The 14,802-nt window shown below is 44.6% G+C and overlaps 1 protein-coding gene across 3 annotated transcripts in view; it reads right to left on the bottom strand.

Annotated features, from left to right (window-relative positions):
- nbeal2 (neurobeachin-like 2) overlaps positions 1 to 14,802 on the bottom strand; it is a 314,989-nt gene that overhangs the window by 184,136 nt on the left and 116,051 nt on the right. For all 3 annotated transcript variants that reach the window (XM_068031502.1, XM_068031504.1, XM_068031503.1), the window contains exon 4: positions 7,507 to 7,588. In XM_068031502.1, coding sequence (XP_067887603.1) covers positions 7,507 to 7,588 — 82 coding nt within the window. The remainder of the gene's footprint in view (positions 1 to 7,506; positions 7,589 to 14,802) is intronic.

Below are 14,802 nucleotides of genomic sequence, written 5' to 3'. Positions count from 1 at the left end.
TGCTTAACTTCTTCCACTTTCCTTATAAGATGAAGGCCAATACAAGCTCTTCTACTTAAGAGAGAGAATTCCCGATTCCTTAGAACATACAATGTTTCCAATATCTGCTTTCCCTTGTACTGGAGTGCTGCCTGAAGCTTTTCCTTTACCTGCTCAAGTTCAACCCCTCCTGGGTTAGGTAAGCGAATTTCTGTTGGCTGCAGGTAATACATTGATAACCACGGCTCTTTGAGTGATAAGAATATACACTTACTCCAGTGCCCAGTTTTAAATTAGTGATATGTCCGTTGACATATGTATCTAGAGACCAAATGCCTGATTAGGATCATTGATCTCTCTGAGAAAGTGTTTTGATTGCTCTCCTGATGGAGGTTGCTTAACTTTACTAATCATGCTATGGTTGAATGCTTTTTCTTACGAACTTGTGGGAGTAGAGATTTTACTTTGGCACATTTATAAAAATGCCCTATTTTCTTACAGTGGAAGCATTCTAGATTTGTTTGCAGGACACTGTTCGCACCTGTGGGTATTTCTGGCACCACAGCACTGGCAGGGTTTCTTGGCATCTTGCACTTCCCCCACAGTGTGCTTTCTTTTCTGGTGCTGCTTTTCCAACCCTCTGACCAAGGAACTGTACAGTGGCTGGAGGTTTCCTGAACCAAGGTCTTTCTTCACCTCTCAGGATTGCTCTGTTGTTCTTCCAGATCTCTGCTTGTCTCACCAGCTGAATAGCTTTGACCAGGGTGAGGTCTTCCTTAGACTGCAATAAATCCGATAGGGATGCATCAGCAATACCCACTACAATGCGGTCTCTTATTAATTCTGCTTTTAGTCACCATGTTTACATCCATCAAATAGTCGGTAAAAGTAATTTATAAAAGCGGCGACTATTTCACCTGGTTTCTGGACCCTTCTGTTGAATCTCGCCCTTTCCAGAATCTTATTGCTCTGCAGGTTGGAATAACTATCAAAATCTTTTAGAACGTCATCAAATTTAACAGATGTTTCATTAATGCTTTGTCTTGCAATAGCAACGTGTTAACTTGCTCTGCTTCAGACTGGCTGTCTAATTTGGAAGCAATTCTGTATCTGAAATCTTTTTCGCCAGAGTGACCAATTTTGGGTTTGATTTGGTCCTTCCATGTGTCCAAACGTCTCTGGTATTGTGAATTGAAGATCCAAAGCTTCAATTTGCTTTACTTTCATTTTAAAATGTTTCCCTCCAGTATCGGAAGTTTTCCGTGCTTTTTAGCCTCCGCTGATTCCTGCGATGGCCACCATTTCTCCCTTTGAAATCTCGCTGCTAGACTTGGGATTTATTTCCTCCTGGTTTTAAACCTAATTTTATAGCGTTACTGCGAAATTGCTCTAACTCTCTTTGAGAATCGGGTATTTGCAGCCTCATTGTTTTTCCTTTCTCGCTCACTCCGGTCGCCATGTGCAATGGCGTCAACCTCGGATCAGCCCTGGCTAAGAACTTTCCCGGTGCTGCCTGCCGAGTGCCGGTCGGGACAAAATTTTTTACCCTCTTTCAGCGTTGCTCACCAGATCCTCGATCGTCGCTTGGTTCTCAGACTCGAAGCCTGCGATTGCTTCATCCAGGGAGAAGACTCGGAGGGCGGAGTTGCGGACGAGTAAGTATAAAAAACTTACCTCGGGGATTCGCGGCCTACATCCAGGAAGAAGACTCGGAGGGCGGAGTTCCGGACTGGTAAGTATGAAAAACTTACCTCGGAGATTCGTGGCCTACATCCAGGAAGAAGACTCGGAGGGCGGAGTTCCGGACGAGGAAGTATAAAAAACTTACCTCTGGTAAAAAAAATGGAAAAAGTGACGTCACAGGAAAGCTGTGACCTGATTGGCTGGTAGGGAATCTGTACTGAATTTGAAAATAAAACATTGATAAAAATTGATTAAGACCCTAATTAAAAAATTAATAAGTAGAGTATCAAAACCAGAGGGAGGGGATGACTGTATTTAGTTAGCATTTAATATTTATAGTAGGAAACTAGCACGAGGGACCATATAGTTATTATAACAATTTAGTAAGGATTTAATAAGTATTTATTTATTTTAAATTAATTTATTAATTAGTGCTAGAAATGTCAGTTAGAGGGGTGAAGTGCTTCACCTGTGAGATGTGGGAGGTCCGTGACGCTTCCAGCGTTGCGGATGACTACATCTGCAGGAAGTGTACCCAGTTGCAGCTCCTCACAGACCGCATGGATCGGGTGGAGCAGCAACTGGATGCACTTAGGAGCATGCAGGTGGCAGAAAGCGTCATTGACAGGGGTTTTAGAGAAGTGGTTACACCCAAGATGCAGGCAGATAGATGGGTGACCGCGAGAAGGGGCAGGCAGTCAGTACAGGAATCCCCTGTGGCTATCCCCCTCTCTAACAAGTATACCGTTTTGGATACTGTTGGGGGGGATGGCCTATCAGGGGAAAACAACAACAGCAGCCAGAGCAGTGGCACCACGGCTGGCACTGTTGTTCAGCAGGGAGGGACAAAGCGCAGAAGAGCAATAGATATAGGGGACTCTATAGTCAGGGGCACAGATAGGCTCTTCTGTGGACGTGAAAGAGACTCCAGGATGGTATGTTGCCTCCCTGGTGCCAGGGTCAAGGATGTCTCTGAACGGACAGGGGGCATTCTGAAGGGGGAGGGTGAACAGCCAGAGGTTGTGGTACACATCGGTACCAATGACATAGACAGGAAGAGTGATGAGGTCCTGCAGGGGGAGTTTAGGGAGTTAGGTAGAAAGTTAAAAGACAGGACCTCTCGGGTTGTAATCTTGTGTTTACTCCCTGTACCACGTACCAGTGAGGCGAGAAATAGGAAGATAGCGCAGCTAAACACGTGGCTGAACAGCTGGTGTAGGAGGGAGGGTATCAGATATCTGGATCATTGGGATCTCTTCAGGGACAGGTGGGACCTGTACCAGAAGGACAGGTTGCATCTAAATTGGAGGGGCACAAATATCCTGGCTGCGAGGTTTGCTAGTGTCACTCGGGAGGGTTTAAACTAGTGTGGCAGGGGGGTGGGAACCAGAGCAGTAGGACAGCAGGTGATATAAATGAGGGGGAACTAGTAAATAAGACCAGTAAGACTAAGAGGAAGAGCAGGTAGGGAGATGTTGCCGAGCACAGCGGGACTGGTGATCTGAAGTGCATTTGTTTCAATGTGAGAAGTATAACAGGTAAGGCAGATGAACTTAGAGCTTGGATTAGTACTTGGAACTATGATGTTGTTGCTATTACAGAGACCTGGTTGAGGGAAGGGCAGGATTGGCAGCTAAATGTTCCGGGATTTCAAAGCTTCAGGCAGGATAGAGGGGGATGTAAAAGTGGTGGGAGAGTTGCATTACTGGTTAAGGAGAATATCACAGCTGTACTGCGGGAGGACACCTCGGAGGGATCATGCAGCAAGGCAATATGGGTGGAGCTCAGGAATAGGAAGGGTGCAGTCACGATGTTGGGGGTTTACTGCAGCCCTCCCAACAGCCAGCAGGAGGTAGAGGAGCAGATTTGTAGACAGATTTTGAAAAGATGTAAAGGGAACAGGGTTGTAGTGGTGGGTGATTTTAACTTCCCCTATATTGACTGGGACTCACAGTGCTAGGGGCTTGGATGGGGCAGAAATTGTAAGGAGCACCCAGGAGGGCTTCTTGAAACAATATGTAGATAGTCCAACTAGGGATGGGGCCGTACTGGACCTGGTATTGGGGAATGAGCCCGACCAGGTGGTAGAATTCTCAGTAGGGGAGCATTTCGGGAACAGTGACCATAATTCCGTAAGTTTTAAGGTACTTGTGGATAAGGATAAGAGTAGTCCTCGGGTGAAGGTGCTAAATTGGGGGAAGGCTAATTATAACAATATTAGGCAGGAACTGAAGAATTTAGATTGGGGGCGGCTGTTTGAGGGTAAATCAACATCTGACATGTGGGAGTCTTTCAAACGTCAGTTGATTAGAATCCAGGACCAGCATGTTCCTGTGAGGAAGAAGGATAGGTTTGGCAAGTTTTGGGAACCTTGGATAACGCGGGATATTGTGAGCCTAGTCAAAAGGAAAAAGGAAGCATTCGTAAGGGCTGGAACTCTGGGAACAGACAAAGCTCTTGAGGAATATAAAGACAGTAGGAAGGAACTTAAGCAAGGAGTCAGGAGGGCTAAAAGGGGTCATGAAGTCATTGGCAAACAGGATTAAGGAAAATCCCAAGGCTTACTATACGTATATAAAGAGCAAGAGGGTAACCAGGGAAAGGGTTGGCCCACTCAAGGACAGAGGAGGGAATCTATGTGTGGAGCCAGAGGAAATGAGCGAGGTACTAAATGAGTACTTTGCATCAGTATTCACCAAAGAGAAGGACTTGGTGGATGATGAGTCCAGGGAAGGGAGTGCAGATATTCTCGGTCATCTCATTATCAAAAAGGAGGAGGTGTTGGGTGTCTTGCAAAGCATGACAGTAGATAAGTCCCCAGGGCCTGATGGGATCTACCCCAGAATACTGAGGGAGGCAAGGGAAGAAATTGCTGGGGCCGTGACAGAAATCTTTGTATCCTCATTGGCTACAGGTGAGGTCCCAGAGGACTGGAGAATAGCCAATGTTGTTCCTTTGTTTAAGAAGGGTAGCAAGGATAATCCAGGAAATTATAGGCCGGTGAGCCTTACGTCAGTGGTAGGGAAATTATTAGAGAGGATTCTTCGGGACAGGATTTACTCCCATTTGGAAACAAACAAACTTATTAGCGAGAGGCAGCATGGTTTTGTGAAGGGGAGGTTGTGTCTCACTAACTTGATTGAGTTTTTTGAGGAAGTGACGAAGATGATTGATGAAGGAAGAGCAGTGGATGTTGTCGATATAGACTTCAGTAAAGCCTTTGACAAGGTCCCTCATGGCAGACTGGTACAAAAGGTGAAGTCACACGGGATCAGAGGTGAGCTGGCAAGATGGATACAGAACTGGTTCGGTCATAGAAGACAGAGGGTAGCAGTGGAAGGGTGCTTTTCTGAAAGGAGGGATGTGACTAGTGGAGTTCCACAGGGATCAGTGCTGGGACCTTTGCTGTTTGTATTATATATAAATGATTTGGAGGAAAAAGTGGCTGGTTTGATTAGTAAGTTTGCGGATGACACAAAGGTTGGTGGAGTTGCGGATAGTGATGAGGACTGTCAGTGGATACAGCAGGATATAGATCGGTTGGAGACTTGGGCAGAGAAATGGTAGATGGAGTTTATTCCCGACAAATGTGAGGTCATGCATTTTGGAAGATCTAATGCAGGTGGGAAGTATACAGTAAATGGCAGAACCCTTAGGAGTATTGACAGGCAGAGAGATCTGGGCGTACAGGTCCACAGGTCACTGAAAATGGCAACGCAGGTGGATAAGGTAGTCAAGAAGACATACGGCATGCTTGCCTTCATCGGTCGGGGCATAGAGTATAAAAATTGGCAAGTCATGCTGCAGCTGTACAGAACTTTAGTTAGGCCACACTTAGAATATTGCGTGCAATTCTGATCGCCACACTACCAGAAGGACGTGGAGGCTTTGGAGAGGGTACAGAAGAGGTTTACCAGGATATTGCCTGGTCTGGAGGGCATTAGCTATGAGGAGAGGTTGGATAAACTCGGATTGTTTTCACTGGAACGACGGAGGTAGAGGGGCGAAATGATAGAGGTTTACAAAGTTATGAGTGGCATGGACAGAGTGGATAGTCAGAAGCTTTTTCCCAGGGTGGAAGAGTCAGTTACTAGGGGACATAGGTTTCAGGTGCGAGGGGCAAAGTTTAGAGGGGATGTGCGAGGCAAGTTCTTTACACAGAGGGTGGTAAGTGCCTGGAACTTGCTGCTGGGGAAGGTGGAGAAAGCAGGTTCGATAGCGATGTTTAAGAGGCATCTTGACAAATACATGAATAGGATGGGAATAGAGGGATACGGTCCCCAGAAGTGCAGAATGTTCTAGTTTCGGCAGGCATCAAGATCGGGGCAGGCTTGGCGGGCCGAATGGCCTGTTCCTGTGCTGTACTGTTCTTTGTTCTTGCTGAACCAGATTTCTACTGCTGATTCCCTGACTATGTCTGGAGCTTTTCCACAGCCTCTTTGAGTTCGGCAGTTTTGGCACTTTTTTTAGGTCAGCCCTTTTCAAATAATTGTTTCATATTCTTCTTCTGGGTGTAGCATGATAAGAACAACCGTTGTTGTCGGTCTCACCGCTGATCACCACACTGTAGGTTTGTTTAGTATGCTGCCAACTTAATATGCTGAGTTAGTCTCGCTGAGATTCTTTGGACTTGAGTAATTAGAACATTAACTTTTATTACATTATAACTATGTACAGTATCATGCTAGACCCCCACATGCCAAGAATGAGGCATATTAATTTCACCATATGGACATTAAATTTCAAACTGTTGCTGAAGTGAAGGACTTGTTTAAAAAAAAAAATCACCAGGCCCTTGGCTGGAAAAACATATTTTGCATACGAACAGCCAGCACTTGGAAGGACAAAGGGGTTATTCCCTGCTCCAATTTAACCCACAATTGACTCTGAGCACCAGATATTATGTGTAAGAAGAGTCATTCCAGGGTCGGCTAAGACCAGAGAATCCACAAACAGACATGGTCAGACCAGCTAGTCACATGACTAATCTGCTTGTCAACCTGTTTTTTTCTGAATTGTACAAACAGTTTGAACTCAAAGTGTCTGTTTGCTCCTAAAAAGACTAAAAAGACCTCTCCTGGCTGGCTCGCCACAGCCTCTCTTGTCTGCTTCCATCATTTGGGCATGAAACTCCAAATCCACTGAACACACATGAACCCCAAGAGAGAAAAGTCCCTGACAGCGAACAAGGTTTAAGAATAATAATGGGCCTCAACGAAAAGCAAGATCTCCCGACAATCAAGGACTCGACAGTGATCTCGAAGATCCATAACAAAAACCCTCTTCAGAGATTGCCTCAAACTTTTCCACTTTATTTCTTCTGCTCTGTTCTGTCTCTACCTGCATGTGCGTATCACGTATGCATGGTAGCGTGGGCGCGTTGTGTATCCGTAAGCATGAACCGAATTAGAGTTTAAGTTAAATAAATTTCAAACTTTTCTTCTTTAAATCTAAGAAAACCTGTTTGTGCTGGTTTCTTTGCCTTATAACTGGAAAGCAGTGAACAAGCATTCACCAAGGGGGAGCTAAAACACTGTGTGTTTAAAATTAAACCCTGTTATGGTAAGACCAGGTGAAGGCTGAGAGGAAACCCTAGACCCCATTCTCACCTGATTATAACAACAGCTTCACACCAGTCTGTGTTACTCCTCTGAAGCCACGCTGCATCCCTCTTCAGGTCTCTCTCACATGGTAAGAGGTATTCTTTACACTTTCTCAACATTAACCCTTTCAGACCCTTATACTACAGAAACTTAAATGAACCTTCTTGAAAGAGGAAGTAAAACACATCAGGAGATTTATGTGTTGCCCAACTTAAGTCATACGGATCTAAAGAGAACTCACCTCAGAAGTGCACACAGCCAGCAGATTAACAACCTCTGGGATGAAGGTCAGAGTCACTTTTGTTTCAATATTTTCTAAATTTCTGTGTAAAGAAAAAATTGGTCTGATTACTGCACATTCAGGGGCTTGGCTCACAGAGACATGAGTAAATTAAAGATTGGAATCTAATCAAGGACGTCAGATGATTTATATCTGGATTAATGGATACCTGGGAGTGAGTTCTAGGTTGAGATCTAATATTGCAGCAAAGCTACTTGTTGGACAGCTTACAGAAAGTACTCTGGAGTAAAGTTTCCAATCTGGGCACAATCTGGAAATTGTTCAAGTTTCCACTGAAATTAATTTGCATACTCACAAACATCAACTCTTCCATGAAGCAACGCTATCGAGCAGCGTAAAAGAACGTAATTTTGATGTATTTAAGACTGGTAACTTGGTGCAGTTTTACAACCGAAAATGGGTTTATCATCAAAAATAAGCATTTTTAAAAAGTTCTCCAACTGTGAGTAACCCAATTTAAAGTAATTGAACTGAACTTTAAAAAAAGCTATACTATCCCATTTAATAGTTTCATTGTTTTACACTGGTCAGATTCTTGGCAAATTAAGCATTTTTTTTAAATGGGAAAAACATGCCGACCAATGCCTGTGCACCTAAAATAATGAGCCTTCAGGAACCAGTGCAATCAGTAGAATCTAGCAATTATGATCTGTTTTGGGGGCGGAACCCGAGTCAGGTGATTTGAATCTTGAATCAGTGTAAAAGATTGCAGCAAACACGAGTGTAGTGGTTTTGGGTGCAACACACTTACATTTAAAAGCCTCTGATCTTTTGCATTGGTTCGACCGATCCTACCCAGCGTGTGCTCATAACTCGTGGAAACTCAACCCTTCTGTATCTAATCTGTACTAGACCTGCCCTGGGAATTTTTGATGATACAGTTTAGAGGGAGCTTTACCGTGTACATAACTCGTGCTATATCTGACCTGGAAATGCTTGATGAGACAATGTAGAAGGAGCTTTACTCTGTATCGAGCATGTGCTGTATCTGAGCAAAAGAAAAAAATGTAATGCTGGAAGGGAAGGAAAAGGAGAAGAGGGAGAAGAGGTATCACTACAGTGGAACCCCATTCAAGATACAGTTCCAGTGGGTGACTGGGGGAACACGCCTACATCAAAAAAATGAACTGTTAAATTGAAAAACGGAATGCCGAAATAAAGAGTGGAAGCTAAAATCTATGTGGATCAGAGAAAAGCAAAAGGCCAGAGAAGCAAAAAAAGGCAGAGTATTTTCAGTTAAAAAATAGAGCTCTTCTTTTGACATCTGGTTTTGAAGGGCTTCGATGAACTTTCATCATCTGCAAAGATCCCTTTCCTGTGCCCTCTGCCAACTAGGATTCAGACAATAACCTGACAACAAGCATTGTTTTGCTGTTTCTTCAGGCCAGGGTTGGGGGTGGGGTAGGGGTTCCAATGAAATAGCTAATATATATAGCAGTCCAGTTATTGCTGTACACTTAAAAGCAATGTCAGCAACCTGACTTTGAGAATGACGAACTAATATACGTGTGGTTTTTGTGGCGAGCTTAGAGACATCTTGTACCTTCAAGTGCAACAAATGCTGTGCACGTTTGCATTTATTGCCCAAGTGCATGATGTAACTCACATCAAATTGCCCAATTCGTAATCCAGACACATCATTTAGAGACCCATTTTGTCACCCAAGCCAAGTGCCACACAAATGCCAGGCTATGACCATCTCCAACAAGCGTGAGCCTAACCAGCTCCCCTTAACAGTGAGTAGCATTACCATCTCCAAATAACCCACCACCAACATCCTGATGTTGCCAATGACCAGAAACTCAACATAAAGCCATGGCTACCAGAGCAAATCAGAGGCTCGGTATTCAGCAGCATGTGGCTCACCTCCTGACTCCCCAAACATTCTCCACCACCTATGAGGCACAGGTCAGGAGTGTGATGGAATACTCTCTTATCTGGATGGGTACAGTCGCAATAACACTCAAGAAGCTCGATACCATCCAGGATAAAGCAGTCTGCTTAATTGGCAACCATCCATCACCTTAAACATTCACTCACTCCACCATTGGTGCAATGTAGCTACTGTGTATACTATCTACATGATGCATTACAACAACCCACCAAAGCTTCTTTGACAGCGCCTTCCAAATCCGCGATCTCTATCATCAAGGATGACAAGAGTAGCAGGCATATGGAATGACTACCACATTCCAATGGCCAGGTTCCCTTCCAATTCACACACAATCCTGACATGGAAATATATCATTCCTTTGTTGTCACTGGGTCAAAATTCTAGAACTCCCTACCCAATATAACTGTGGGAACATCTGGGAGAGTGAGTAAAATTATTCACGATATAAAATCCCAAGAATTATTTGTTCAGCCAATGTAATACAATGCTGTACAACTGAGTCTAATGTAGCAGAAATGAAATCCAATTAAATGAAAATGCTCACATATCTGAAAGAATAGAATAAAAGACCAATTTCATGAAGTTTACATCTTAATGTGCACTACCCCACACCTCACTAACTTTCTCCCTTCTTCTGCTCAGGTGAGGATCCCTTACTGGGGTGTGGTCCCACAGCTGTCAGCAGCTTTCCAGAATATCGCCCGTCATCTTCAAAATTGAGTTTCAGCATGTTGTTTGACCATGAAGGGCATCCCGTACATTCTAGTAAGGTGATGGACTAGCAGGACAGAGGTTGTACGTTGAAAAACCACCAAGGCAGATTGTAAAATTGAATTCAATAACCCTGGTAATTTATGAAATGGCTCTGGAAAGTCCCAGATTATTACTGGGTCACTGATATCCTTCAGGAGAGGGAACCTGGTGCCCTTACCTGGTCTGGGCCTACACGGAAATCCACTCCCAATGCGGTTGACTCATAATGGCCTCTGAAGTGGCCTAGTAAAATGATTGCCATCAACAACAAGCCTCATCACCATCTCTGCAGGGCAATTAGTGTTAAGCAATAAATACCTGCCTTCTATTGTGCCATCCACATTTCAAGAACAAGTTCTAAAAATCACATAAGCCTGTTGTAGTTTTTTCCCCTCCCTAATGCAAGGAATTTTCATTTTTACATTGACAAAGGTCAGTAAAACGCCAAGATCTATAATGCAGGCTGAAAATAAAAAAGAAAGGAGGGAGGGAGAGAGAGAGAAAAAGGAGGACGAGGGAGAGAAAAAGGAGGACGAGGGAGAGAAAAAGGAGGACGAGGGAGAGAAAAAGGAGGACGAGGGAGAGAAAAAGGAGGGGAAGAGAAAGAAAGAACAAAAGAAAGAGGTAGCTGTTGATGCAGAAACAATGGCAACGTTCAAGATTCGATTGGATAGGCAGATGAAGCAAAAGGAGTTGAAGGGGTCTGGGAACAGAGGTCAGGTAAATATAATTAGGACTGTTAGCACCGCAGCCTCACAGCTCCAGTGACCCGGGTTCAGGTCTGGGTCCTGCCTGTGCGGAGTTTGCAAGTTCTCCCTGTGACCGCGTGGGTTTTCGCCGGGTGCTCCGGTTTCCTCCCACAGCCAAAGACTTGCAGGTTGATAGGTAAATTGGCCATTGTAAATTGCCCCTAATATAGGTAGGTGGTAGGAGAATTGAGGGAAGTTGGGGATGTAGTAGGGAATATGGGATTAATGTAGGATTAGTATAAATGGGTGGTTGATGGTCGGCACAGACTCAGTGGACCGAAGGGCCTGTTTCAGTGCTGTATCTCTCTCTCTCTCTCTCTCAGACTGATTGACCTGAATGGCCTATTTCCACGTTGCAACTATGTATTTCTACTTTTCAACTCTCAGAATGAAAAATGACCATTTCAGTCAGGATCCAGAAGGACTGTTAGAGGCCTGAGGCAGTGTGTTCTAGCAAGAGCCTTCGGGAGAGATGGAAGAGAGAGAAAACAGGAAAAAAAAGTTTAAAGATATAGTCTCAACTCACTGGAAGCTGGCTGAAGATGTGTGAAAGCTTCCTGTTTTTAAACCATAAAGTGCATCTTTCAAAATGCCTTCCTGCAGCGTCCATACAGCATCTGTGGTGACATCTCATCTAGCCTGCCCTCTTAGCTTATCTTTTATTGCTATTCAGTTATGATGGACTAAATTTTTTTGAAAAACCATGACAACCCTATTGATGATTCACACCATGACCTCCAGCACTTATGTCTACCACTGTAGCATTGCATGCCCCTGCCTTAAACTCATCCCCACTCCCATGAAAATCCTTATCTCTGTCTTTGTCATACCGTTCTCATCGAAACTCGACCCCGTACATTCTATCCTGCACAGAGTCCCACTTTCCTATTGTTTCTGTCCTTGTCTTCACCAATTCACCATCCCATCAGCGCACCGAAATTATTGTCCTCATTTTGTTCAGCTGCTTCGGCTCCACACTATGGAATTCTCTCACTCTTCAAGAGCCTCCTCAAAACCTTTGGCCATGACTTTAATCAACATTACTTGTTGTCCTTCTTAATGGGAGTAATTTTAAACCTAACCCACCTGGTGGAAAACTGATGGGATCAGATCGGATGCTCACTTTTACTTTCCATTGACTTCCATGTCAATTCATTGAACACTCCTCCGATAATCAAGCTGCCCGTGCCAGCCTACAGTCAGACCTGGACAACATCTAGGCCAGGGCTGACAAGTAGCAGCTAACATTCAAGTCACCTAAGTACCTCCTACAAGAGCAAAAACAGACACCTCCCATTAAATTTTAAGGTACTACCTTCACTAAGTAGCCCATTATAAATGTTTTGGTTCTGGTCACCATTGACCAGAAGCTGAACTAAAGCAGTCATGTCTACAAGAGCAGGGCAGAAGCTGGGTACTGTGTGATGAGTGTCTCAACCCCTGACCATGCAAAGCCTCTCCAATATCTACCAGACCTAAAGCAGAAGCACACAGGCAACAACGCTCAAGAAACTCAACACCATCCAAGACAGAGCAGTTTGCTCGATCACTGCTCCACCACTGACCTCAATATCCACCCCCTCCACCATTGGTGCGCTAAGGCTGCAATATTTACAATCTACAGGCTGCACTGCAGCAACCCGCCATACATAACTTCAACAGCTTTCATGACATCTACTACCTAGGAAGAAAAGAGATGCAAGATCGAGGAGACACAATCAATCCCACGTTCTCCACCAAGTGTATATATGTCGTGCCTTTAAGGTAATAAAATGTTCCAAGTCATTTCACAGGACTGTTATAAAGCAACATTTGACACTGAGCCACATAAAGATATATTAGGGCAAATGACCAAAAGCTTGGTCAAAGAGGTAAATTTCAAAGAGTGTCTGAAATGAGGAAAGTGAAATAGAGAGGCAGAGATATAAAGGGAGAGAGTTCCAAAGCTTATGGCCTTAGCAGCTGAAAGCATGGCCACCAATGGTGGAGCAATAAAAATCGGGGATTCTCAAAATGTCAGAATTAAATGAGCCCTGATATCTCGGAGGTTTGTAGGGCTGGAGGAGATTATAGAGATAGTGAGGGGCGAGGGCATGGAGGGATTTGAAAACAAGGATGAGAATTTTCAAATCGAGGTGCTGCTTAACTGGGAGCCGATTTAGGTGAGCAAGCACAGTGGTGATGGGCAAACAGGACTTGGTTCGAGTAAGGACACAGGCAGCAGAGTTTTGGATGGTCTCAAGTTTAAGAAGGGTAAAATGTGGGAGACTGGCCAGGAGTGCGTTAGAATAGTTAGGTTGAGAGGTATCAAATGCATGGATGTAAGTTTCAGAGGCAGGTGAGCTGAGGCAGTGGCGAAGTCAGGCGATCTTACAGCGGTGGAAATAGGCAGTCTGATGATGGCACCGATATGCAGTCGGACGCTCAGCTTAGGGTCAACTATATCAAGGTTATGAACGGTCTGGCTTAGCCTCAGACAGTCGCCAGTGAGAGGGATGAAGTCAGTGGTTAGGGAGTGGGGCATGTAGTGGGATCAAATGGCTTCATAATTCTCAATATTTAATTGGAGGAAACTTCTGTTCAGCCATTATTCGGACAAGTCAGGATGGTGTGAGGCTTGGAGGTGATGCCGTTCACATACACCTGCTGTCCTGGTCCTTCTAGGTGGTGGAAGTTGAGGGTTTGTTACGTTGTCAAGGTTTTCCTCGAGTTGTAAATATATAAAAATCACTCTCCTTCACTCCCTGCCCCTCACACCTCTTCCTCTCTCTCTCTTTCCATAAAGGGCAGAGTCTTGTGTAGGTCCAGACTGGGTGGCAGGTTCACTTCCCCGAAGTGAACCAGCTGGCATTGTACGTCAATCCAGCAGCTTTCCTGGTCACTTTTTCCTCGTGCCGGCCCCACAAATTATCAGATTCATTCAGCTCCATTTCACACCTGCTGTTGTGTTTTTTTGGATTCTTTCATGCTCACTTTTTTCTGTTTTAAGTCAATATCACAGGGTGTTAGAGGGGAGGATTTGCAGCCGGAAGGTTCGGAGCAAGCATCACATCAAGATCAGACGGAGTTGCCCAGTTTATCGTAACCTGAATATCATAGGATTTTGAACACGGAAGGAAAAAGCACCGTTCATCCCACCTTCTGTCACACCAACAAGTTCACACCGGGGAGAGACCTTTTAAATGTCCAGACTGTGGGAATTGCTATAAAAGGTTCCAGGGAACTGATGTCCCATCAACATGTTCACACTGACGAAGGACCATTCAGGTGCTCTCATTGTGGGACTGGGTTCAGGCGATCAGGCAAACTCACTGTGCACCAGCACTCACAATGGGGAGAGGCCGTTCGCCTGCTCAGTTTGTGGGAGGGAATTCACTGATTCATCCAGCCTGCTGAGACACCGGCAGGTTCACAGGCGACTGCAGTGGTTGAATTTTCCTGTTAATAACATCCAGGACTGAATCATGTTCATTGGGGTCTGTTTCTGCTGATATAAGTGAAATAAAATTGCAGGGCTACAGGGAAAAGGCAAGGAAGTGGAACTAGCTGAACTGCTCTTGCACAGGGCAGACACAGGCATGATGGGCCGAATGTCCTCCTTCTGTGCTATAACCATTCTATAATTCTATAAGTTACACACCATCCTAATTGGACATATATTGCCATTCCTACATCATCACTGGAATTCCCTACGCAACACCATTAGGGGCGCACCATCACCACAAGGACTGTAGTAGTTTAAGGAGAACACCCACTAACACCCTCTTAGGGCAACTGTAGATCGGTAATAAATGCCAACCTTGTCAGCAACATCCATATACCAAGAACGAACCAAAAAGG

Source organism: Heterodontus francisci, chromosome 5, assembly GCF_036365525.1.
Source record: "Heterodontus francisci isolate sHetFra1 chromosome 5, sHetFra1.hap1, whole genome shotgun sequence".
Lineage (NCBI taxonomy): Eukaryota > Metazoa > Chordata > Chondrichthyes > Heterodontiformes > Heterodontidae > Heterodontus > Heterodontus francisci.
This window is presented reverse-complemented; position numbering and strand designations above follow the sequence as displayed.